The sequence below is a fragment of the Heptranchias perlo genome, chromosome 1 (assembly GCF_035084215.1).
Source record: "Heptranchias perlo isolate sHepPer1 chromosome 1, sHepPer1.hap1, whole genome shotgun sequence".
Classification (NCBI taxonomy): domain Eukaryota; kingdom Metazoa; phylum Chordata; class Chondrichthyes; order Hexanchiformes; family Hexanchidae; genus Heptranchias; species Heptranchias perlo.
Window position 1 is genome coordinate 124,564,369 of NC_090325.1, and position 24,485 is coordinate 124,588,853.

General features: G+C 41.9%; 1 protein-coding gene across 1 annotated transcript in view; it reads left to right on the top strand.

Moving 5' to 3' along the window:
* Positions 1-24,485, top strand: part of prss12 (serine protease 12) — a 145,738-nt gene that overhangs the window by 13,746 nt on the left and 107,507 nt on the right. The window contains exons 2-4 of the mRNA XM_067990925.1: positions 8,171-8,309; positions 20,449-20,627; positions 21,229-21,379. Of these exons, the coding sequence (XP_067847026.1) occupies positions 8,171-8,309; positions 20,449-20,627; positions 21,229-21,379 (469 nt within the window). The remainder of the gene's footprint in view (positions 1-8,170; positions 8,310-20,448; positions 20,628-21,228; positions 21,380-24,485) is intronic.

A 24,485-nucleotide genomic window follows, 5' to 3' on the forward strand; every position in this document is an offset into this window, starting at 1 on the left:
AAATTACCTAGCTTTCAAGAGAACAGCGTCCACGACGCCACACAACCCTGCCACGGTAACCTCTGCAAGACATGCCAGATCATCGACACAGATACCACCATCACACGAGAGGACACCACCCACCAGGTGCATGGTTCATACTCCTGTGACTCGGCCAACGTTGTCTACCTCATACGTTGCAGGAAAGGATGCCCCAGAGCATGGTACATTGGCGAGACCATGCAGACGCTGTGACAACGGATGAACGGACACCGCGCAACAATCGCCAAACAGGAGGGTTCCCTCCCAGTCGGGGAACACTTCAGCAGTCATGGACATTCATCCACCGACCTTCGGGTAAGCGTACTCCAAGGCGGCCTTCGAGACACACGACAACGCAAAATCGTCGAGCAGAAATTGATAGCCAAGTTCCGCACCCATGAGGACGGCCTCAACCGGGATCTTGGGTTCATGTCACGCTACACGTTAGCCCACCAGCGAACAAATGTTATCTGTTTTTAATATAATGGGTCATTTGCTGGCTCTCTCTGCCTTCCGGATGTTTCTGCCTCTCTCTGTTTTTTTTCTCTGTTTTTTTTCCCTGTTTGTTTTTTTGTTGAATGTGTATTCGGGGGTTCTGCAGGTGACACCTCTCTATCTGAACACGGTGATTGCCTTGGCAACGGGCAGTTGCAGGGGCAGTCTGTAAACACCATGTATTGTTCTATATGTATAAATGCGTAGGCTTCAAGGAGCTCTTGAACATTTACCTGAGGAAGGAGGAAGTCTCCGAAAGCTTGTGAATTTAAAATAAAATTGCTGGACTATAACTTGGTGTTGTAAAATTGTTTACAATTGTCAACCCCAGTCCATCACCGGCATCTCCACATCATTATTGCTGCAAGGCATTCAAATGAATGGATTAGCCAGGAATTGTGAAAGGATCCCAAATGGGGCAGGGAGGTTGGAGTGACAGATAACCTTAGCAGGACTCAATCCTTCTCCTTTCCCTTGTTAGCTCATCAGCATTGAAGCTGCTGGGTTGCAGCAATGTTTCAGGTACCCAGTCTATAGACCAACAAGTGGGTAACAAGTATTAGATTTACGTTAGGGGTGTGTAACGTAACTGAGGTTTTAAAGTTCTTTTTGGCTTGATTTGAAACTACCTGTCCAACCTTTTCAGATCAACTTCAAAGAAACAAACTGTCCATTATATTATTTTCCTCAAATTATCAAACAGATGAAATTGCACACATTCAGGAGTTTGTACAAGAAAATTCCACATTTAGCAAACTTAAAAAGAAAATGCCAAAGTTTGAAGGGTTAATTCCACATGCACAAAATCCAGTAAATATGCAATGGCCATTTTTGGGACTTATCGGTGGTGGTGATGGGGTCGGGGGTTGAAAGCAGTTGCAAGTGTTCTCAAATATAGTTTATATAAAACGCAAACAGATCCACCAGTTTGGATCTGGGTGAATTTTCTCGAATTACTGCAATTGAAAAGCCCTCAGATTAAGGGTTCAGTTCAATACTGACCTTGGATCTGCATGTGCTGGTAAAGTCAGTCATACTGAAAACTATCCATTCTTGATGAATACTTTAAAAATAACATGCCACTTGGTGTTACTTTCACTAAAGATGTTCAAGTTTGATCTAGATTCCTTGTGTTTATCCAAATCTAGAAGTACTGTCAAAACAAAATTAACTAGTTCACACATGTCATATGATTCAGCTTCAAAGACATGTCCTTATGTATTTGTAATTAGTTTTTAAAAATTCGTTCATGGGATGTGGGCGTCGCTGGCGAGGCCAGCATTTATTGCCCATCCCTAATTGCCCTTGAGAAGGTGGTGGTGAGCCGCCTTCTTGAACCGCTGCAGTCCGTTTGGTGAAGGTTCTCCCACAGTGCTGTTAGGAAGGGAGTTCCAGGATTTTGACCCAGCGACGATGAAGGAACAGCGATATATTTCCAAGTCGGGATGGTGTGTGACTTGGAGGGGAACGTGCAGGTGGTGTTGTTCCCATGTGCCTGCTGCCCTTGTCCTTCTAGGTGGTAGAGGTCGCGGGTTTGGGAGGTGCTGTCGAAGAAGCCTTGGCGAGTTGCTGCATTGCATCCTGTGGATGGTACACACTGCAGACACAGTGTGCCGGTGGTGAAGGGAGTGAATGTTTAGTGTGGTGGATGGGATGCCAATCAAGCGGGCTGCTTAGTCCTGGATGGTGTCGAGCTTCTTGAGTGTTGTTCGATCTGCACTCATCCAGGCAAGTGGAGAGTATTCCATCACACTCCTGACTTGTGCCTTGTAGAAGGTGAAAAGGCTTTAGGGAGTCAGGAGGTGAGTCACTCGCCACAGAATACCCAGCCACTGACCTGCTCTTGTAGCCACAGTATTTATATGGCTGGTCCAGTTAAGTTTCTGGTCAATGGTGACCCCCAGGATGTTGATGGTGGGGAATTTGGTGATGGTAATGCTGTTGAATGTCAAGGGGAGGTAGTTAGACTCTCTCTTGTTGGCATTGGTTATTGCCTGGCACTTGTCTGGCGCAAATGTTACTTGCCACTTATCAGCCCAAGCCTGGATGTTGTCCAGGTTTTGCTGCATGCGGGCATGGACTGCTTCATTATCTGAGGGGTTGCGAATGGAACTGAACACTGTGCAATCATCAGCGAACATCCCCATTTCTGACCTTATGATGGAGGGAAGGTCATTGAAGGGAAGCAGCTGAAGATGGTTCGGTCTAGGACACTGCCCTGAGGAACTCCTGCAGCAATGTCCTGGGGCTGAGATGATTGGCCTCCAACAACCACTATCATCTTCCTTTGTACCAGGTATGACTCCAGCCACTGGAGAGTCTTCTCCCTGATTCCCATTGACTTCAATTTTACTAGGGCTCCTTGGTGCCACACTCGGTCAAATGCTGCCTTGATATCAAGGGCAGTCACTCTCACCTCACCTCTGGTATTCAGCTCTTTTCTCCATGTTTGGGCCAAGGCTGTAATGAGGTCTGGAGCTGAGTGGTCCTGGCAGAACCCAAACTGAGCATCTGTGAGCAGGTTATTGGTGAGTAAGTGCCGCTTGATAGCACTGACGACGACACCTTCCATCACTTTGCTGATGATTGAAAGTAGACTGATGGGGCGGTAATTGGCAGGATTGGATTTGTCCTGTTTTTTGTGGACAGGACATACCTGGGCAATTTTCCACATTGTCGGGTAGATGCCAGTGTTGTAGCTGTACTGGAACAGCTTGCCTAGAGGCGCAGCTAGTTCTGGAGCACAAGTTTTCTGCACTGCAGCCGGGATTTTTTTGTTGCCCATAGCCTTTGCTGTATCCAATGCACTCAGCCGTTTCTTGATATCACGTGGAGTGAATCGAATTGGCCGCAGACTGGCTTCTGTGATGGTCGGGATATCGGGAGGAGGCCGAGTTGGATCATCCATTTGGCACTTCTGGCTGAAGATGGTTGCAAACGCTTCAGCCTTGGCTTTTGCACTCACGTGTTGTACTCCACCATCATTGAGGATGGGGATGTTCACAGAATATACAAATATGTCAGGTTAAATGTAAACCACATTTAAAAAAAGAGTTATCTAGTAAATCATGTAATAACACTGATTGAAGAAAAAGAATCATTTTGCAAGTGTTTTCCAAATGTATTTACAAGAGATGGCAATTTAAGGATTTTTTTCCCAATTTGCACCAGGTGAATGTACTGGATAAAGAAACCCCAGTCAATGTATAGATTTATACTATCCCCTTCCACAGGCGGGTATAGCATGATTCAAACCAATCCCTTCTGCAAGCAATTGTAGCAAGATTCAGACCAACCATTTCTACAGGCAGGTATAACATGATTCATACCAGCCCCTTCTACAGGCAGGTAGAACATGATTCAGACCCACCCTTCTACAGGCAGGTATAGCATGATTCAGACTGACTCCTTCTACAGGCAGGTATAGCATGATTCAGACCCACCCTTCTACAGGCAGGTATAGCATGATTCAGACTGACTACTTCTACAGGCAGGTATAGCATGATTCAGACTGACTACTTCTACAGGCAGGTATAGCATGATTCAGACTGACTACTTCTACAGGCAGGTATAGCATGATTCAGACCCACCCCTTCTACAGGCAGGTATAGCAAGATTCAGACCCACCCCTTCTACAGGCAGGTATGGCAAGATTCAGACCCACCCCTTCTACAGGCAGGTATAGCAAGATTCAGACCCACCCCTTCTACAGGCAGGTATAGCAAGATTCAGACCCACCCCTTCTACAGGCAGTATAGCATGATTCAAACCCACCCCTTCTCCAGGCAGGTATAGCATCATTCAGACCGACCCCTTCTACAGGCAGGTATAGCATCATTCAGACCGACCCCTTCTACAGGCAGGTGTAGCAAGATTCAGACCCACCCCTTCTCCAGGCAGGTATAGCAAGATTCAGATCCACCCCTTCTCCAGGCAGGTATAGCATCATTCAGACCGACCCCTTCTACAGGCAGGTATAGCAAGATTCAGACCAACCATTTCTACAGTCAATTTTGCACATCACAGCATTTGTACCAATTGTGCAAATTTTGAAGGTTTTGTGTTAAAATTTCATGCCCATTGAGAGTTGGATTGAGACTGTTTTGATTTAACTGCATTTAGGGTCCTAGCCATCACTGGAGAGCTCAAGCTTTGACCGAGTCTGGAATAGACTTGAACCAAAATCCCAGACTGAAACATTTGTTGCCTCAACCCATTACAGCACCAATTCCTAATCATGTGCATTCCTAATCATGTGCATTTTTATGTGATAGAATCTGTTAATTCTTTTAACAACAATTTGATAAAAAATACTTCATGTTAATTTTGCATACACATTTTCTTAGTAGCAATGGCCCTCAAAGAAAGTAGTACTCAAAGTAGTTTGTAAATAGACTATGAATGTCCAAGTAAGAAAACAAATTACGTTTTACTCTGAAACGGAAAAATGAGCAACTAAGTATTTTATCAGGCCATGTATTTGTAAATGAACATGGTATTTCATTTCAATAACAGTAGTGTATGAAATATTTTATGCCACAATCTTTAAAAAGTCAAAGTGTAAGTTTGGAGACTACACAATATAATAATATATTTAATTTCTTCTGGTATAGAGAAAAAGAGAATACTAGGCATTAAGCTGAGATGGACACCAGAGTGGTGTCTATCTCAGGAGGGGTGGTGGTCCAGCATGGTGGGGGGTGGGGGGGGGGGTGTCCACCATCGGTGGGCAGGTGTGGATCCATCATCAGAAGGGGGAAGGGGGTTGGCTTATCGCGGGGGTCCTGTTGGCCAGGTGAGCATGTTGGGCCTGGATGAAGCACTTCTGCTCCTCTGGGCCCACAAGCAATGCAATAAAGGCACTCACCTCATGGATCTGGCCCTTCCTGCCTACTTTCACCTGACATAAATCAGAAGCAATAGAAAACCCGAATAGGTAAGGTTAAATTCATTTAAGTTTTCCAATGCACAAAATATTATGTCCCTCAAGTATTTCAATGAGTTACATTGCATCTTTAAGTATCGGCCCACTGGCTTTAAGTGGGGGCGGGACTTTCTGGTGTCTGCTGTGCACATGCATATAAACCTGCTTGGGTTAAACCCAGAAATGGGCGCGTTGGAGCCGGGATGCGGTCCATCTCCAAAATGTTATTATTTTAACCTCCCACCCGTCCCCAACCTACCTGTTCTTGGGGGTTAAAATTACCCCTGTTGTGTTGGCTCTTGGATAACTGATGCCTCATTTTCTACACAATGAATGAATTATGGACTGATAGAATGTATTCATGAGAAATCCTGCTCCATGACAATGATCTATGTAAGTGTGGTCTCCATCATGGATGACATTGGTGTTACCATCTACTCAGTGGCAGATTTCAGCTCAGATATTGGATGGTTCATTACATATAGTCCTGGTGTTCTAACAATTTCTGTTTGAGAGCAGGACCATTAAAGTTTAGACAACTCATTAGGGGCACACCACACCTAGACTTGACTTGGGACATGCTGATCCCTCATTAACTGCACCACTGATATTTCTTCTTCACCAGTGCTCAGTAGCTCACCCTGTGCTTCCTCATGCTCAAAAATATCTACATCTACTGCAATGTATGTTTATTGGTGTGTGTCTCAAGTGGGAATGATGACAGTTGGTGCTAAGATGTATGGTATTGTTTGGGTGCAGCTATTAGTCCACTGGGTTATCTTTGTTCTGTGAAGGGAGCAGATGGTGCATGATAGGGGTAATTTTATGTGTACGCATTGCTGGGGGACGAAGGGGGCAGAGGCTCCCTACTGGCAGTTTCGTACCTGTAAAATTACCCTTTATGAGTACTTAAGCATAAACAGATTTATCCATTTGGATACTGTGTTGTTGCTACTTTTACTTGTGCAATATGTATGGATATGTTCATGTAACATTTTGGAAATCATAGAATATGTACCTACTTACCACTACACCTTTTTCTCAATCTCCACACCCAATGCCTCTAACCTATCCACCCAACGACAACAACAACTTGCATATACATAGCACCCGTAACATAGAAAAACATCCAAAGATGCTTCACAGAAGCATAATCAGACAAAAATGGATGCTGAGCCATAGAAAGAAATATTAGGAGGGTTGACCAAAAGCCTAATCAGAGAGGTGGGTTTTAAGAAGGGTCTTAAAAGGTGAGAGGGAGTTGAAGAGGCAGTGAGGTTTAGGGAGGGAATTCCAGAGCATAGGGCCTAGACAGCTGAAAATACGGCCACCAATGGTGGGGCAAAGGGAGTGGAGGGATACACAAGAGGTCAGAGTCGGAAGAACACAGAGTTCTCATGGGGTTGTAGGGCTGGAGGAGGTTACAGAGATTGAGGGGAGTGAGGCCATGAAGGGCTTTAAACATAATAATAAAAATTTTAAATTTGAGATGTTGAGGTACTGAGAGCCAAAGTAGATTGGCGAGCAGAAGGGTGATAGGTGAGGACGACTTGGTGTGGGATAGGATACAGGTACTCCCAAATAAATTGTTTGTTCAAATAACAGCAGTACCTTCAACTGTGGGGGGTCTATCATTTGTTATTATGTGTAAACTTTGCCTGCAAACGTAAGTCCAGTGTGGATTGAGACAGGTGTTTTGGCTCATGGAAATTCTTTGCTGCTCCATATTCACTCTTCCATGATGGCATGTGTAATGTAATTTTATAACCCTGCTATTTTCACTCCACTATTTTGCCACATTCTTGCTAATATTTCTTTGCGCAGGACCATTTTTTTTTGCATGTAGGGGAGAATTGTCTGGGTCTGTGCCCAGGCACACCTGATTTGCTGCACGCTGTGAATATCAAAGAATTGGGCAGATCCCTTTACAGGAGGGTGCTCCAACCCACCCGATGTTCTGATATTCCCTATGCCACGTGATCCAGTGCACCTGGGCACAGACCCAGAGAAATCTCCCCTTGTATGTTGTTTACAACTACAATTTTCCTTCATGTTCAGATGTTTTTACTTTGCCTACATAGTAACAGTGGCTTTACTAAAAATAATTCATTGGTTGTGAAGCACTTTGGTATGTCCTAAAGAGTTGAAAGGGACTATGTAAATGTAAGTTCTTTTTTACTTTCCAATAAGATTCATACTTTTTGCTTCTTCACTTTCAGTTATGCGCCTTCTTTTGTACCTCTTGCTGGGTCTGCCAAGCCAGGGAGGATGATTGATTTTTGTCTACTGCTACATTTTGTGCCTTTTTATGTATAATGGGGAAAGGGAGTTATCCTGTCACACCAAAAGCGTTCTGACATTCCTACACTCCATGATGGTGTTCATTAGCAGTTGCAGAGCCTTGTTACTACAATTGCACACTACAGCTTTCTAAGCCCTTTCTTTGAAATTTATGGAGATCAAATGCTTCATTAGCTGCTTCAGAAATGTGAAAAGATCATTAATGCAAGTGTGTTGTGATTGGATGGTACTTACTCATGATCACTGGTGAAATACCAGTTCTCACAGTTAGTATTTAGGAATGACTTGTGCTTCTGTAGTTTTGCTAAGATTTTATCAAAATGGTTGAAAAACATGCTTTTCACCTTTTCGTTTTGACCAAGGGAGTGTTCAATCTGTCGACTTTTGGTGTTGTGTTTCCAAACACTTATGAATATTTTATTTTATCAGGTTTAGTCAGATTGCAAGGAGGTGACAATCAACGCGAAGGTAGAGTTGAAGTATACGTGAACGGAGTATGGGGTATGATATGCAACAAGAACTGGGACAATCGGGATGTATCAGTTGTTTGTCGACAACTTGGATATGGGTAGGTATTTGACATTTGGATCTTAATGAATTTTGAATTTTTTGAGTACAATCTCAGAGAGCTGCAAAATTTCCTTGCTGGCTCAACTGGTGCAAGTACTTATAAGTTAAATATTACAGAATGGGCCAAAGTCGCTTTGGACACTGCTGTTATAAATTGGATAGCCAGGTGGTGAAGGATAGAATACGACAGCCTGGTCTTTAGTGGCTTCCAGGCCTTTATTCACACAGCTCAACATTACTCACCATTCTATAAATGGATACAAGAGAGTCCTCAATCGATACCCATCACCTGAATACAATTAACACTAATTGATATAAATTACATATATACAATTAACAACTGCACATATTGAGACAGCTACAAATTAAGTGCTGTACAAAAAGGTAGATTCATATTTATCTTTGCAAGCTTTTCCTTTTTGTCCCACAGGTTCTTTTTCCTCAGGTTTTTCTGCTCATTATTCTCTTCTCTTCTCCCTTCCTCTGCTGAAGATGCTGGCTCATGTAGTGATTATATTCCGTGGGCACTATCAGCCCACTAGTACCTCATCCAAGTGACTATCCTTCATATGTGAGCCCAGATAGTGAGTGTTGGCTGACGTTTAACCATGGAAAGCATCACACCCGTCCTATCACAACCCAATCCTGCCCTCACCCAGTATTCACACACCTGTACTTTCCAGCAAGGGACAGTGGATAGCTACAAGGAGTAGTCCACCTAGCTGATTTTTCCTGCACATACCTCATGAAAACAGAAGCCAATTGTATAATCTCTACAACAGCCCCAGCTGAGATTAATTGAGTCAGCACAGACCAGGGATCAACCCTCGTTTTTTTTGGGCTGTATGGCTCAGTACTATGCGGGGTGCTGCCTTTGCCCACTAAGTTCATTGGGGGAAGCACCTGCTTTTCTCAGCTGGGTAAGTGGGAGATCAGATCACTGATAGCTCCAAGAATGGGATAAGTGCCGCTCCTTAATCCACCAGCCAGTGGACAGGAACAGATCCTCCCTCCAGTCCGCTTTCTCTCCCTACCATTGATAACTCAACTAAAATTGGTGCAGCTGGCCATTCATGACCAGCCCAGGTGCGAATGTCAGATGAAGCTTCGTTTGCCTATACCATGTGACAACAGCAGGATGGTTCATTCTGAAATTTATCTTGGCAAATTGCCTGAAACAATTCATTTCCTAACAAGATCCATCTCAGGAGTAGATCTTATTCTGATGATAATTTAGAAACATCGTCTGTACAAACTAGTAATGGAATTTTTTAAAAATGAATTTCCCCTCCTTCCCACCCTCCTGCAGCTGTTGCATATACACCCTCTTGTCTCTTTTCTGTACTAATGTTACTTGTAGTCTCTGACTTCAATCACGGGAAAAATAGTTTTATGAACGTTTTTTATTATTCCCATTCTCTGTGCATATTACCAAACTGCATTTGCACACCATGGGGTAAACTTGTGTCTTCACCACATGTCCATTATAGAACCAATCCAGTTACCATTCCACTGATGGAATGAAAATCAGACGAGTCCTATAATGAGCGGGCGATCTGCTCCGCCATATTGTCACCCATGCGATGAAGGCAAAAACTTACCCCAGTATCTGATGTGCACCAATTTCAATTAAAGGGACAGCACTTCACCTTCACACAGCTGCTACCAGTATTATAGCAGCTCCACTTAATCCACTCACATGAATTAGATTGTTGAGTTCAGATTACAGGTCTGGGTCTTTAAGTATAAACAGGATACTCATCAAGAGACCAATGGTGACAGCTGTGAGAGAGCTAAGCAAATTGCTAGTCTGCACACAAAACGAAGGCAGTTCTGGGCTGTGGATTAATTTTTTTTATCAAACATAGATGTACCTGTCAGCAATGCAGCAAGTTTTTGTAACAGTGAGAGTCTTTGGGAAACTACACTATTTTCTCTTATATCAAGCCTGAATATAATATAACTGTACTGAACTGCAGATATATTTGATATCATTTGATGTTAATCTGTAATAAATCTCAGAGTTACACTTCTAGCACAGTCAGCTCTTGGTCAATAATATTACAGAACTAAACATAAATATATGATTGTGAGTCATCTGTTTCCATTTATTTTCCAATAGGTAGAATGACAGGAAGTTGAAATTCAGTTAATATATAACAATCACTGAGTCCATAATTCTATTTATATAGCTCTGTTATGAAGGGTAAAAACTTAATGGAGGGCTGGTTTAGATTGATTCTAATTTAAACTGAGTTTGTAATGAAAAGCTCTCTTGGACAGCTGTTAGTTTGAGCTAATAGTTCATTCTGTTAACAAGATAATTAAATCAGTTTGCACAAACCACAGAGCCTTACATTCAACAATTTCGGTACGACCTATGTGCAGGTGAACATGTTCATATGGCCCTTGAGTTAATCAAAATCATGATCTCCCCTCTGCTTATGCTGATCCTGTATGATGTCAGCACAGAAATGGTGAATCCAATCCGGATAACTTGGGTAAGGTACAGCTTACCCCCAGTTGACACAGTTGTGTAAATAATAGCTGGACCATAGTAGATTTGTATAACAACAACAACAACTTTCATTTATATAGTGCCTTTAATGTAGTAAAATGACCCATGGCGCTTAAATATATAATATTTGTGTAATCAAAGCTATTAAGTATTCTACTATGATGCAAGCCATATGCCCTGATATCCTACATCTTAATAATCCCCCCCACCCTAGACAGCAAACAGATTATCAAAACTATTTGTGACAAAAATTAAAAATTCACCTTCTTCTAAATGTTAGAATTAATACTGTATCGCTCTTATTACGTTATAGATAGTAATTGAATCTCAGGGTTTATGATATCATCTGAACTCTTCAGGTGTTTTTTTTTTATAATTCACTGCTACTACCCAGTTCTTTATGTACTCTACTTCTCTAGGCAATATGTTTGCAATTATCCTATGATGTAACCCATGGCTCAATCTGTCTCCTGCACAGAATATTTTTTAAAAGTTAGCAGTCAGGCATAGCTTGACTAGCAGAGGGATGGAGATCTATATCATGCTGGTAACACTGCTACTCAATGTTTAGACATATTAAATGATCTTAATTTGGTCATCACTCTGAAGTAAATACTTATCCTCTGTTCCTAAATCCTCGGTTGGCATCTGTGTTACGTGCATTTTATTTTAAGATTGGCACCAAGAATAAGAAATAAGTTTGTGCCGCTTCAGTGAGTCAGTTTTCAAACTTGTCTGCTTCAACATAAACTTGAGTGATGTACAACAGGCAAGTGATCTCTTTGAGGAAGCACTCATCAAAACAACAGTATTTCAGATTGGAGAATAGACGTGCTTTCTACAAATAGTGTAATAATAAATAATATGATCCCTGTCTTTCTGATAATGGCGATGAGGAACCATACTTACAAAAAAACTTGTCCTGCGTTTTAATATTTAAACTATTAACACAGTCAGTGTCATGGCACTGAGCTAATGTTCAGTGTCACAGAACAAAAATGGTCCCAGATGTGAGGCTTACTTCATTCAGATCCTGATCTGAGGCCTGTCAAGTTAGGAGATTCTGAGCAGAGGCTGTGGAGTTTCCTAGCAGAGTGAGGGAGGGTCATGCCTAGTAGATCTTTTATGCCTTCTAATGGCCAGTTATTAGGGACATCGATGGTGACCTGGGATCGAGCCCTATGTCTGTCTTCTCAGTTACAGGCTTTAAGGTAGATGGACAAAGGAAACGATGATACAAGAGTAAAGGGGAAGACTTACCCAAATACCTCGATAAAAATATACCGGGCAGAACTTCCTGAGTGTCTGTGTTACTGGCAGGGGCCACACACACAATGGGCAACTTAGCAGAAAATCACAGGTGCCTTGCTCACAATTTTCCACCTGTTGACATTAATGGGTAGAAAATTCTGGGGAATCAAGAAAAAAGAAAGAACTTGCATTTATGTAGTGCTCTTCCTGTCCTCAGAATGTCCCGAAACGCTTCACAACCAATGAAGTACTGTCGTCACTGTTATAATATAATCAATCTGCAATTTTCCAATAAACCACCCACTGAGTGCAAAGTCCCACAGGTGGCGCAGGGCCATGGAAAGTTTTACCCACTGTTTGTACATACATTGAGAGAGGAGAAAAAAATCAGCCAGGATTTCTGTTCTTGATTATTATCTAGTGACTCTGGCTGGAACGTGCTCGCATTTGGACATTGGATGAAAATATTTTGGGCTTGGCTGTGAGGCCTTGTTTGGATGAATAGCCTGCCTAGGCTCACATGTGAAGTATAGCCACTGAGGAGAGATACTAGAGGGTTGCCAACACCTAGAGAACTGTACCCAAGCAAGAGTTAGCATGTTCAGAAATTAAGGAGAAATTTTAAAATAAAAATGAAAATATGAGACTCGTTGGGGATAATTTTAACTTTTGGCAACAGTGTAAAACGGGTGATGTTGGCTCAGCCACCTGTTAAACACTTCTCCTGATTTTCGCTTCCATCGAAGTCAATGGAAACAAAAATCGGGAGAGATATTTAACGGGTGGCCGAGCCAATATCACCCGTTTTACACTATCATCCAAAGTCAAAATTACCTCCTCCATTAATTATAACTGTGAGCAGAGGCTACTTTTTACATCTGGTGAAAGAAGAGCAGGAGAATCCTATTTCTTAACCTGTGCTACTTCCTGTTTGTGTCAGGGCTGTGCTTTTATAGTTCTAACATATGCTTATGTGTTTAAGGGTGTGCTCTGCTAAAACTTACTTTTCTTTCTAGTTACTAAAGTAAAATGAAACGCTATGGTTCTCAGTCCAAAAAGGTGATTACCTGGAAATAAGTTCTAATTCTGGTTTAATTTGAAACAGAAGGCCAATGCATGGCTCTTTTAAACAAAATGGCACTTTTAATGCCCATTAATTTCCAGTCTTAGTCAGTATATGTTCCTCAACAGTCAATGTAATTAATGAGCCCCTTTCTCATTCTTAGCATGATTTGGTTACCTCCATTTTGTGTAATCCATCAAATCAAACTCCTCACTTGAATATCTATAACTATGCTTCCACTCTGCAGAGGATTTTTCTCTATTTTAATGCTAAATGTTATTTAAAAACGTGGACTTCAGTTTTCAAGTTACAGCAGCAAGCTTATGAATCAAGAGTTATAGAGGTGAAAACGTGTATAGTGCCTAAAGCCGCTGCAGCAATAGTTTAACACCCAATCTTAAAACTAGTCAGTATTTGTTTAATGATGTCCTTGAACTAACATTTTAGTTTAAGAATGGAAAACTGTGCTGTAGCATCAGGAGAACTGAGAAAAGGATGGCAACAGCCTCAGCTCTAAGTATAGAAAGTATGAGTAACACCACTGTAACTGAATAAATCATTGAAGAAAAGAAGTTTGTGAGACAGATACTAACCTTGAAAAGTAATCTGGGTTTATAAAACTCCTATCCTGGAAGGGCATGTGTTACCCTATACGGTACGCCCTTGCAATGAAATGTCCAGTCTGACAAACATTCAAATGAATAAATGTTATGCTTATCAGATTTCAGCCACTGGGAAGTGATCAGTAGAATTCCTTGGGCATGCAATCCTACATGTATAATATAAAAACATCAAAGAACTGTCAACACCTACTTCAGGAGCAGTAATCACATTCATCAGTCTCAAAAGAACCTGTACAAAATAGCTCTCTACCAACTAATTTAGGGTCACTAATCCAGAACATATTTACAATAATACTATGTACCACAAGGATAACAAAGATATGTGCAGATATGGGAGGCCGTTCTTGATGAGGGATGCAGAGCATTGTTGTCAGTAATAACTCCTGTTCATCATACGTGAAAACGAAACACCAGTAGCGGATTGCTATAGTAAAGTGTAAAACTATTAAATGGCCATTTGAGGATACCAGTTTTATTCAAACCTAGCATAAGGCTGATGAATTGAGGAATTAATCCAACTGTCTCATATGAGTTTCCACACAGCACTGAAGATGGGAATAAGCCAGAATACAATTCATCAAATATATACAGATGAATGTAGAAATTACTGCTCGTGACTTTAGCAGATAAACATGTAAAGTATACATGCTTGTACGACATTCCACTGTCTAGTATTTTAATGGTGGCATTAATTCATTTAAAATACATGACTATAACTCGCATTAAAATAGTCAATAGAGGTCTATTAATAGGAGCACATATTACTGCTAATATCACCAAAAGTAAGTACGAGCTTGTAGATTTTTAGAGATATTTTTGTGAAATACTATTACCCAACTAAATGTTCAGATACTTTTGTGTTTATTGGAAATTAATTATGAACCAGCACTAAATTTTTATGCAGAACACCTTTGGTGAAATAAATAAATTTGTGGACATGCAGAAAAACCTCAATTATAGCCAAATGTGCATTATAACCTAAAGATATTACTGGACAAATGCTTAAACTATTTATATGCAATTCCTCTGCTTCTTTAGTGGAGGCATTAATACATTTAAAATAAATGGGTTAATGTCGATGTTGAAAAAGAAACGTCATATGAATGCATTACGCATTTGTCCACTAAGATCACCAACAATTTGGCCAATGCCAAGTCATCAATCCAGAAAGAACCTACAGTTCACCCTATCACAGTATCCAGTTGTTTCTTAGGGTTTTTGTCTCCATTCCATGTGCTGATCACTCTTCTGTGAAGAACTTCCTGATCTTAGTCCTAAATTTGCTTTTCACTAGTTTGAACTTGTGCCCCTTTGTCCTGCAGTCGCAATTTAGTTTGAAGTTGTGATCTGGATCTGTTTCTTATATATCTCTATGAGGTTCCCCTTAGTCATCTCTTTCAAATGTAAACAATCTTACAACACCAAGTTATAGTCCAACAATTTTATTTGAAAATCACAAGCTTTCGGAGGCTTCTTCCTTCGTCAGGTGAATATCAGGAAACCCTTGAACGTTTCGCATTTATATTCAGAGAACAATACCTGGTGATTACAGATAATCTTTCCAACTGCCCGTTGTCAAGGCAATCCAGGTGTTCAGACAGAGAGGTGTTACCTACAGGACCACCGAATATACAAATGGCCAGAACACAAAACAGAGAGCGAGAGGGAGAAACATCCGAAAGGAAGAGAAAGACAGAAAATGACCCGTTGAATTAAAAACAGATAACTTTTATTCGCTGATGAAATCCGCACCCATGAGGACGGCCTCAACCGGGATCTTGGGTTCATGTCACGCTACACGTAACCCCACCAGCGAATAAAAGTTATCTGTTTTTAATTCAACGGGTCATTTTCTGTCTTTCTCTTCCTTTTGGATGTTTCTCCCTCTCTCTCTCTGTTTTGTGTTCTGGCCGTTTGTATATTCGGTGGTCCTGTAGGTAACACCTCTCTGTCTGAACACCTGGATTGCCTTGACAACGGGCAGTTGGAAAGATTATCTGTAATCACCAGGTATTGTTCTCTGAATATAAATGCGAAACGTTCAAGGATTTCCTGACATTCACCTGACGAAGGAGGAAGCCTCCGAACGCTTGTGATTTTCAAATAAAATTGTTGGACTATAACTTGGTGTTGTAAGATTGTTTACATTTGTCAACCCTAGTCCATCACCGGCATCTCCACATCATCTCTTTCAAAGGCTGAAAGCCCTGAGTTTCTCCAGTCTTTCCTTATAACTCAGCTAGGGATCAGTATCACGGTTCTTTGCTACACCTCCCTTCAGTGCTAATCCTTTTTAATCATGAATGCTATCAAATTTCAGGATCTTTTGACTATTTTTCACAGAATGGAAAAAGAGTTTCTTCCAATGTTGCGTATTAAAACAGAATGCATTCATGCAAGTTAAAAAAGGCCTGTGACACAATCGGTAGTCAAGATGCTAATGAGCTAGCTTTGATTATATTTCCTTATAGATTGCAAATAACAAGCAATTTATTAGCTTGTCTCAGTAATCAATAAACATCTCACGGCCATTGTGTTGAGGAGTCGTTGGCCCCAGGCATTTGGCATTTGGCAGGAGGTCTAGTGGGCCTTCCTTCTTTGGCTGTGAACAAGAAATAAAAACATACAGAAACAGGCAGTTAAGGACACGCCTTTGAAAAAAAAACTGCAAAGCAGTGAGTACCAGAGAAAAACTGTGTGAAAGATACAATGCAGGGGGAGTTAGAAATGTTATTTTGTTGAAATCAAGTAAGATGATCCAATGATGTGGGGAAGCACAGTGTATTTTTATGCAAAAACATGTTTCACCGATTGAGCTAAGTGAATTTTAGCATAACAATTGTTCTGTACGTTCATTCATTGTGAAACATTGAGGACGGCCTCAACCGGGATCTTGGGTTCATGTCACGCTACACGTAACCCCACCAGCGAACAAATGTTATCTGTTTTTAATATAACGGGTCATTTGCTGTCTTTCTCTTCCTTCCGGATGTTTCTATGTTTCTGCCTCTCTCTCTCTGTTTTTTTTTGGGTGTCTGTATATTCGGTGGCCTTGTAGGTAACACCTCTCTGTCTGCACACTGTGATTGCCTTGGCAACGGGCAGTTGGAAAGACTATCTGTAATCACCAGGTATTGTTCTGTGATTTATAAATGCGAAGGGTTCGAGGATTTCATTTCCACAACATTCACCTGAGGAAGGAGGAAGCCTCCGAAAGCTTGTGAATTTCAAATAAAATTGTTGGACTATAACTTGGTGTTGTAAAATTGTTTACAATTGTCAACCCCAGTCCATCACCGGCATCTCCACATCATTGTGAAACAAAGCAGCTAATGATTCTTATCAGGCCTCATCTCAACAAGTGTTTGCTCAGTCTCCCTTTAAAGAGATTGAAGAGGTACATGAATACTGGGTCCAATCATATTGTTACATCCCTTGGTTGGGCTATCATGCAAGTAGATATAGAGCAGTGTGAGTGAACTCCCGTAAAAGTAAGATGCTCAGTCCGTTTATGGGAGTGACTGACACCACTGAACCTAAGAAATTATCTACATCTACCTTCTCCTTTAATTAATCACACAAGACATTTAATTGCAGAAATGTCTAAAATCCTGATTTTTCTCTTGTTGTTTCCTGGTGGGCATGTCCCATCTAATTGAGGATGTCTATATGGATGAATAATTTATTTGCAAAAGGTGTTGGCCTTTAGATTTCATCATGCTTATTTGCATTTCATCACCATTGGGTCTTCTGCTCTAATGGGATTAATTAAGGACCCCTATTGACCTGACATGCAGGATAGCAGGATGTTTCATATTGTGAGATAAAAATACAGAAATAAAAATGATCTGAGAACAAAATCACTTCATTATTTCAGTATTTCATACTGTTTCTTTGTATTCTTTAGTAAGAGCAGCTGATATATAAAACTATAAATATCTGTAGTAAAAATTAATTCCAGAAGCTACTACATATTCAGTATCTGTTCGATCTAGCTGTAACAATTTATTTTGTTTTGTTAAAGTTGTGGGGCATATTTTCCTGCCCCCTATCCCTGGGGAACACCCTTTTACATTGTTCTGGGGCTTTCCTGGGGGGGAGGGAGGAGGGGCTCACAGCTTCTTCTGCACCTGCTGTAGGCACAGGCCTGATGGAGCTGTTTTAATATGTTAATGAGGTGGAAGGGGATTTTCCCTGTATGACCACTTGCTGAGAGGTGTCCAAACAACATGGTGCTGTGGCCTGCGCCCAGGCCCCTTCTGACTGGAGAGTCCCCAGGAATCCTTGGAACAACCCAAAGACTTTAAAATCAATCAGTTTTTTTGTCATTTGCTAACTCTCCCCTCCCCAGAATGTTGAAGTCTATTTGGGACCTTCTGCCTGCCAATCTCCACCAGCAGGTTTAATGTCCCAAACAACTTGAGAGACCTGCACCTGCTCTTAACTTTCCTGCCCCTTCCACCCGCACTAGGCACTGCCAGGGGGTGTAGGACTGCACCGGGAGTGCCCCTGGCCCATGTTAATGGCACAGGTGAAGAAATCCCAATGCTCCTGTCCAGTGCTGGGGCGGGGGTGGGGGAGAACAGGAAAATCTATCCTGTAGGCCCTGGTGGTGACGTCTCATACTGGTAAATGATAAATTACATATGTTGAACGTGCTAACATGGTTCCTAATTCTTTAATGTGTGCCAAGCCTACATTTCATTTTTTTAAGTGGTAGCTACCATTTGGTAATTATTTTACCTCCTGCAGCATTTTAAAACAACTTAGAATCCTAGACTAATTATTTCAGCACCATGTGTTAAATATCGCATTGGAGGGTGAATCATTTCTGTCATTGTCTGACCCATGAGAAAGATTATTGTAACTCAGTAACACCTGTGGTACTCATGAGTTATGGGTTTTGATGCAAATAAAAGAACAGGAACACACTATCACCAGTTCAGTATACCATCTGCACCACAGATGTGGCTTTACGAGTAGTTGAATAACACTTTGCTTCCTAACATGTATGTTGTAACAACAGAAAATGCTGGAAACATGCAGCAGGTGAGGCAGCATCTGTAAAGAGAAATGACAGATTAACTTTCCTCCAGAACTGAAAACTAAAAGACAATTAAGCCCCTTTCTAGGGTGGAAGGGAGAGAAAAAAAATGACAAGGATAGGAGAAAGACAATGTAGAGAGGAAATTAATGGGTTGAATGACTTGCAACTTGCTTAATCGAAAAGCAGGATCCTGTTAGATGGTATTAAAAATAAAGCAGGATGAGACTCCTAATAATAAAAAAATCCACCATCTCTTTATTTTTCCCAACTTTTCCCATTACACCAACCAAGGAGCAGCTTCTAATAGAGCAGCAAAGTGCCGCTCCAGAATTCTGGTCCCTCCTTGGGGCACATGCCCCAGTAGTGCCATAAATGCATGGGTGCCTATGCCTTTAATGCAAGCAACCCCTCGCATCCCATTTGGGATGAGGCCATTGAGGGGACAGAAGAGTAGGTGGAAGTCCTGCCTCAGCACAGCTCTCAGACTGGAATTTTTATTCCCTCATGTTTCACTGTACTGCTCATCCATACATCTCAGCCGGTAAGCTTGAAAATCAGGAAGAAATGGCCAAGTCTAGGGCACTTTATCTTACTATTCGTAACTTTATGAATATTCAATCATTTAATATTTTCATTTGTTTCACTATTATTTATGCTTACCCAATCAGTTTAATGTATTGCTATGGTTCCGGAGAGCCAAATGTAAATTAAGGGAGTTTTGGACTCAAGTCAGCTATAATTGCTTCTTAACACTTCTCAATGAGATCGATTAACACCCTTTTGTGTTTTGATAGTACATTAAACAATGTTTAATAAAAATACAATGTGTTAATTCATCTGATTAAGAAGTGTAAAAAACATATTAAGCACGTCAAACTTTCTTTATACCCCAAATCCCGTAACTCCAAAAATAAGTCTCTGGAATAGTTTTTGGTATTTTAATTAGGGGTCGAAAACCTGCAGGCTTTTGTTCCCAGCATGAATGCTGGGACCTGCCTGCTGGTGACCTCCTTCACTGACCCCGCCAAAGTTCAGAGGGCCAGGGGAAGTCACCCAATTTAAGTATCCATGGCGGGTGTCCATGCCAGTTCAGGTATCCACCTGCTCCAGGGGTCTGGGAGACTTAATGAAATGCATCAGACCTGGGGGTGGGGGGCAGGGGGGGTCGCTGTGGTGCTATGGAAAGAAAATACATGTCCCCTCAAACATCTTTGTAAGGGGGGCAATCTTTACATGACAGTTTCTTCTTTCTTCGGTGAACATGGCCATGTCTCAGGCCTAGAGCCTTGTGGTGCGCCCTCATTTCTGCCATTGGACGGGATGGTACATCAGGCAGCCTCTTACAAGGCCCCGTGCGTATCCCCCCTTACAAGTCATGTGAGAATCTTGGCATATCCGGGCTGAGCCTATATTTTGGCTCATCTCCCATACTCATGCTGGAAGAGCCAAGGAATTTCACAACCCATTTGGGATTGCCACTCCAAAGATGAGAGTGCAGGACAGAGAGAAACTCACGCGTAAACTTAGGACATCCCAATTAAGACAAGTTGAGAGGTACATGCCCACCTATTTAGATGCTCTATTAGAAAGTGTGTTCATATATTTGTAACTCGTGTAAATTTCCATTTTGTTCAGTGAAAGTGGCAAAGCCGGGCAGATACCTATTTCTGGATTGGCACTGATTACTGTTCACTGGAGTAATGTCCAGTGCCGAGGTGATGAACACAGTTTACTTGAGTGTGTGAAGGAGACCAGACAGCGTGGGAACTGCCTCTATAAACGGGCAGCTGCGGTCACTTGCAATCCTCCCAAAGGTAATGAAATAGTCGTCAGCTGTTCCAATGATCTGTGACAATAAATTCTCAGAAAAATATACCTTTGTGCTGTAATGTTCCAACGATCAAAAGAACAACTAGACCTAAATTACTCTCTAATACTTTGTTCTATCCGTGTGCTGATCATGGTGAATGATTAGGGTGCTGGGAATTAGAACACTTTTATTTACATCCAGTGACAGCACCAAGCATTTCCCCCCTGAACAGTAAGGGACTGCTTAGCTCACCCACTTTAGAATTTAGGTTTAATTGGGCTTTTATAACATTAAGCATCAGTTACTGTGTCTGTGCCTACAAAAGAAAAATAAATTAATTGTTATCATCAAATAAATTAAATGACAAAACCTATGAAATATCTTTGGATAACTAAGCTTTCATTCAACTTCATTATGGACTTAATAGTGGAATAAATGATTCAAAATGCTTCAGTTACCACTGACAATCCATCTATTGATAATATAGCTCATTTATCAATTCATGTGCCTGTGGCGATGAATCTCATAAACAAATATTGCTTTATTTGTTTGTAAATGACAATAACAGACATTATTTATCAGAGCATATTTCTGTTTAACTCTAGCATCTGTATTTGTTCCAATTCGACTGGTTGGCGGTAGTTCTGAATATGAAGGCCGTGTTGAAGTCTATCGTTCTGGGCAATGGGGGACTGTGTGTGATGACCACTGGGATGAAGCTGATGCTGAAGTTGTCTGCAGGCAGTTAGGCATAAGGTTGGTATCATCCCACTACTGCTATTTCATTATAATGAAAGGCGCAAGGAGGTTTTACTACAAAGTCAAAAGCAAAATGCTGTGAATGCTGGAAATCTGAAATAAAAACAGAAAATGCTGGAAAAGCTCAGCAAGTGAGGCAGCATCTGTGGAGAAAGAAACAGAGTTAACGTTTCAGATCGAAGACCTTTGCTCAGAACTGGAAGATGTTAAAGGGTTAAAGTTTTTAAGCAAAGGCAAAGTGCGGGTGGGGGGAGGGTCGGGGTGGGGGGGAGGAAAGAACAAAAGGGAAGGTCTGTGATAGGGTAGAGGGCAGAAGTGATTAAATAACAAAAAGGATGATGGTGCAAGGCAAGGAGGGTGGTAATGGGACAAGTTAAGAAACAAAGGATCAGTCTAGAGGAGTTGTAAATGGCAACAACAGAACCATAACCAGCAGCTGTAGCCCAAAAAAAAATGGGAGCAGTGGTTATGATCTGAAGTTATTGAAACCAATGTTGAGTCTGGAAGGTTGTAAAGTGCCTAAACGAAAGATGCGATGCTGTTCCTCAAGTTTACATTGAGCTTCATTGGAACAGTATAAGAGTACTTCCCGCACTTCTGTCCTCACCCCTTCCCCTCTCTCCCAGAACCATGATAGGGTCCCCTTGTCCTCACCTTCCACCCCACCAGCCTCCACATTCAACGTATCATCCTCCACCATTTCCACCACCTCCAGCGCGATCCCACCACCAAACACATCTTCGTCTCCCCTTCCCTTTCAGCTTTCCAAAGGGACTGTTCCCTCTGCGACTCCCTGATCCACTCTTCCATCATCCCCAACACCCGCTCTCCTCCCTACGGCACCTTCCCATGCGAGCGCAGGAGATGCAACACGTGCCCCTTCACCTCCTCCCTTCCCAATGTCCAGGGCCCCAAACACTCCTTCAAAGTGAAACAGTGGTTTACTTGTACTTCTTTCAATTTAGTATACTGTATTCACTGCTCACAATACGGTCTCCTCTACATTGGGGAGACCAAACGCAGACTGGGTGATCACTTCGCAAGCATGATCCTGACCTGCCGGTCACTTGCCATTTTAATTCCCCATCGCACTCCCATTCTGACCTCTCTGTCCTCGGCCTCCTACACTGTTCCAATGAAACTCAACATAAGCTCGAGGAACAGCACCTCATCTTTCGTTTAGGCACTTTATAACCTTCTGGACTCAACAGTGATTTCAATAACTTCAGATCATAACCACTGCTCCCATTTTTTTTTGGGCTACAGCTGCTGGTAATGGTTCTACTGTTGCCATTTACAGCTCCTCTAGACTGATCTTTTGTTTCTTAACTTGTCCCATTACCACCCTCCTTGCCTTGCACCATCATCCCTTTTGTCATTTAATCACTCTTGCCCACTACCTTATCACAGACCTTCCCTTTTGTTCTTTCCACCCCCCGCCCCACCCCCCACCCCGCCTTTCCCTGGCTCTGTAATTGTTTAAAAACTTTAAGCCTTTAACATCTTCCAGTTCTGACAAAAGTTTTCGACCTGAAACGTTAACTCTGTTTCTTTCTCCACAGATGTTGCCTGACTTGCTGAGCTTTTCCAGCATTTTCTGTTTTTATTACAAAGTCACTGAGTATCTCTGCATCAGTACTGGTATTTGCATTTAGTGTTAACTTGGAAGTAACCAGAACCCACACAGTGAAAGGAAATTATGCCATCTGGTAATTAAAACAAATATAAATGTAAGTATGCTTTGTACACAGAATAGAATTAGTCTAATGACCATTCATACAGTTATAATATGGTATGTTGCTCCCACATTGTCCTGTCTATTATGCAGTTTTCCCTATAATGTTTTCCTGTGCATTCTTTCTCTGCATGTTTTTATTTCAAGTAACAACAGTGCAAAAAAAAAATGATGAATTAATTAGTCCATAAAATCCTTTGAGTAACTCGCTTCCATCTCAGAGAGTGAAAACACGAAAGGGCCGATTTTACCTCTCGGCGGTGGAAGAAAACTGTCGGTGGCGGATCGGCCGCCTGTAATACATCCCGCCTGTAATACATCCCACCTGTAATACATCCCACCTGTAATACATCCCGCCTGATCTTCCTTTCCATTGACTTCAATTGGGGAGGGTGTATAACGGGCGGCCGATCTGCTACTGCAGGCTTTCCGTCACCACCAAAAGTTAAAATTAGCCTTTTAAAGATTCATTTTGGAACACATCAGGAAGCAACAGGGGGCTAAACTTTCTTGGTTTAACAGCTTGAAGAATAGATTTTCCTGACTCATGCCCCTGGAGAATGGCCATTTCCCTGGGCGCAAAGGTAGGGAGAACAGGGCCTCTGCCCCTTTTACATTGCCCTGAGATTTCCAGGGTTTTCCTGGGGATGGGGGAGGGGGAAAGGGATGGAGTTGAGCCTGTGTCTGCAGTAGGCATAGACCAGACAAACATGCAAATGAAACGGGAGGGAACATTCCTAGTCCTGCACATCATTTTCCTTCAGGATTAGTGGCTGGGCACTCCCAACGTGTAAGCGTGCAGAGAAAGACGGCGTTGTGGCTTGTCTGCTGAAGAGGACAGCAGCTATGTTACAATTTCCTGCTCCTTCTGTCAGTGTTATGTTCTGCCAGGGAGCAGACCTGCACTAAGGGTGCCCCTTGGCCACGTTTCCCCTTAGACAACCTGCTGCAAAATGTGAGGCCATTGCATCTTTTTCATATGGCAGGATTCCCCAAAATCCAGGCCGTAATTGATGGCACCTATGTGGTCTTACGGGCTCCTGCACACAATTATTTGCCTTTGTGAACTGCAAGGGCTTTCACTCCATCAATGTGTAGGTCATCTGCGACCATCAAAATAGGATCATGCAAGTGAATGTCTTCTTCCCAGACAGCAGTTATGATGCCTTCATTTTACGGCCATTTGTGCTGCCAAGCTGCAAAGTAAAGAGCAATATTAGCCCGTGGGAGACTAAGGATACTCTCTGCAGCTCTGGCTTATGACATCTATGATATGGCAATGAACAGCAGAAGAGCACAGAAACACTAGGTCCATGCAGCCACCAGGATTACCACTGAACACATGATAGGTATCCTGAAGCATAGTTC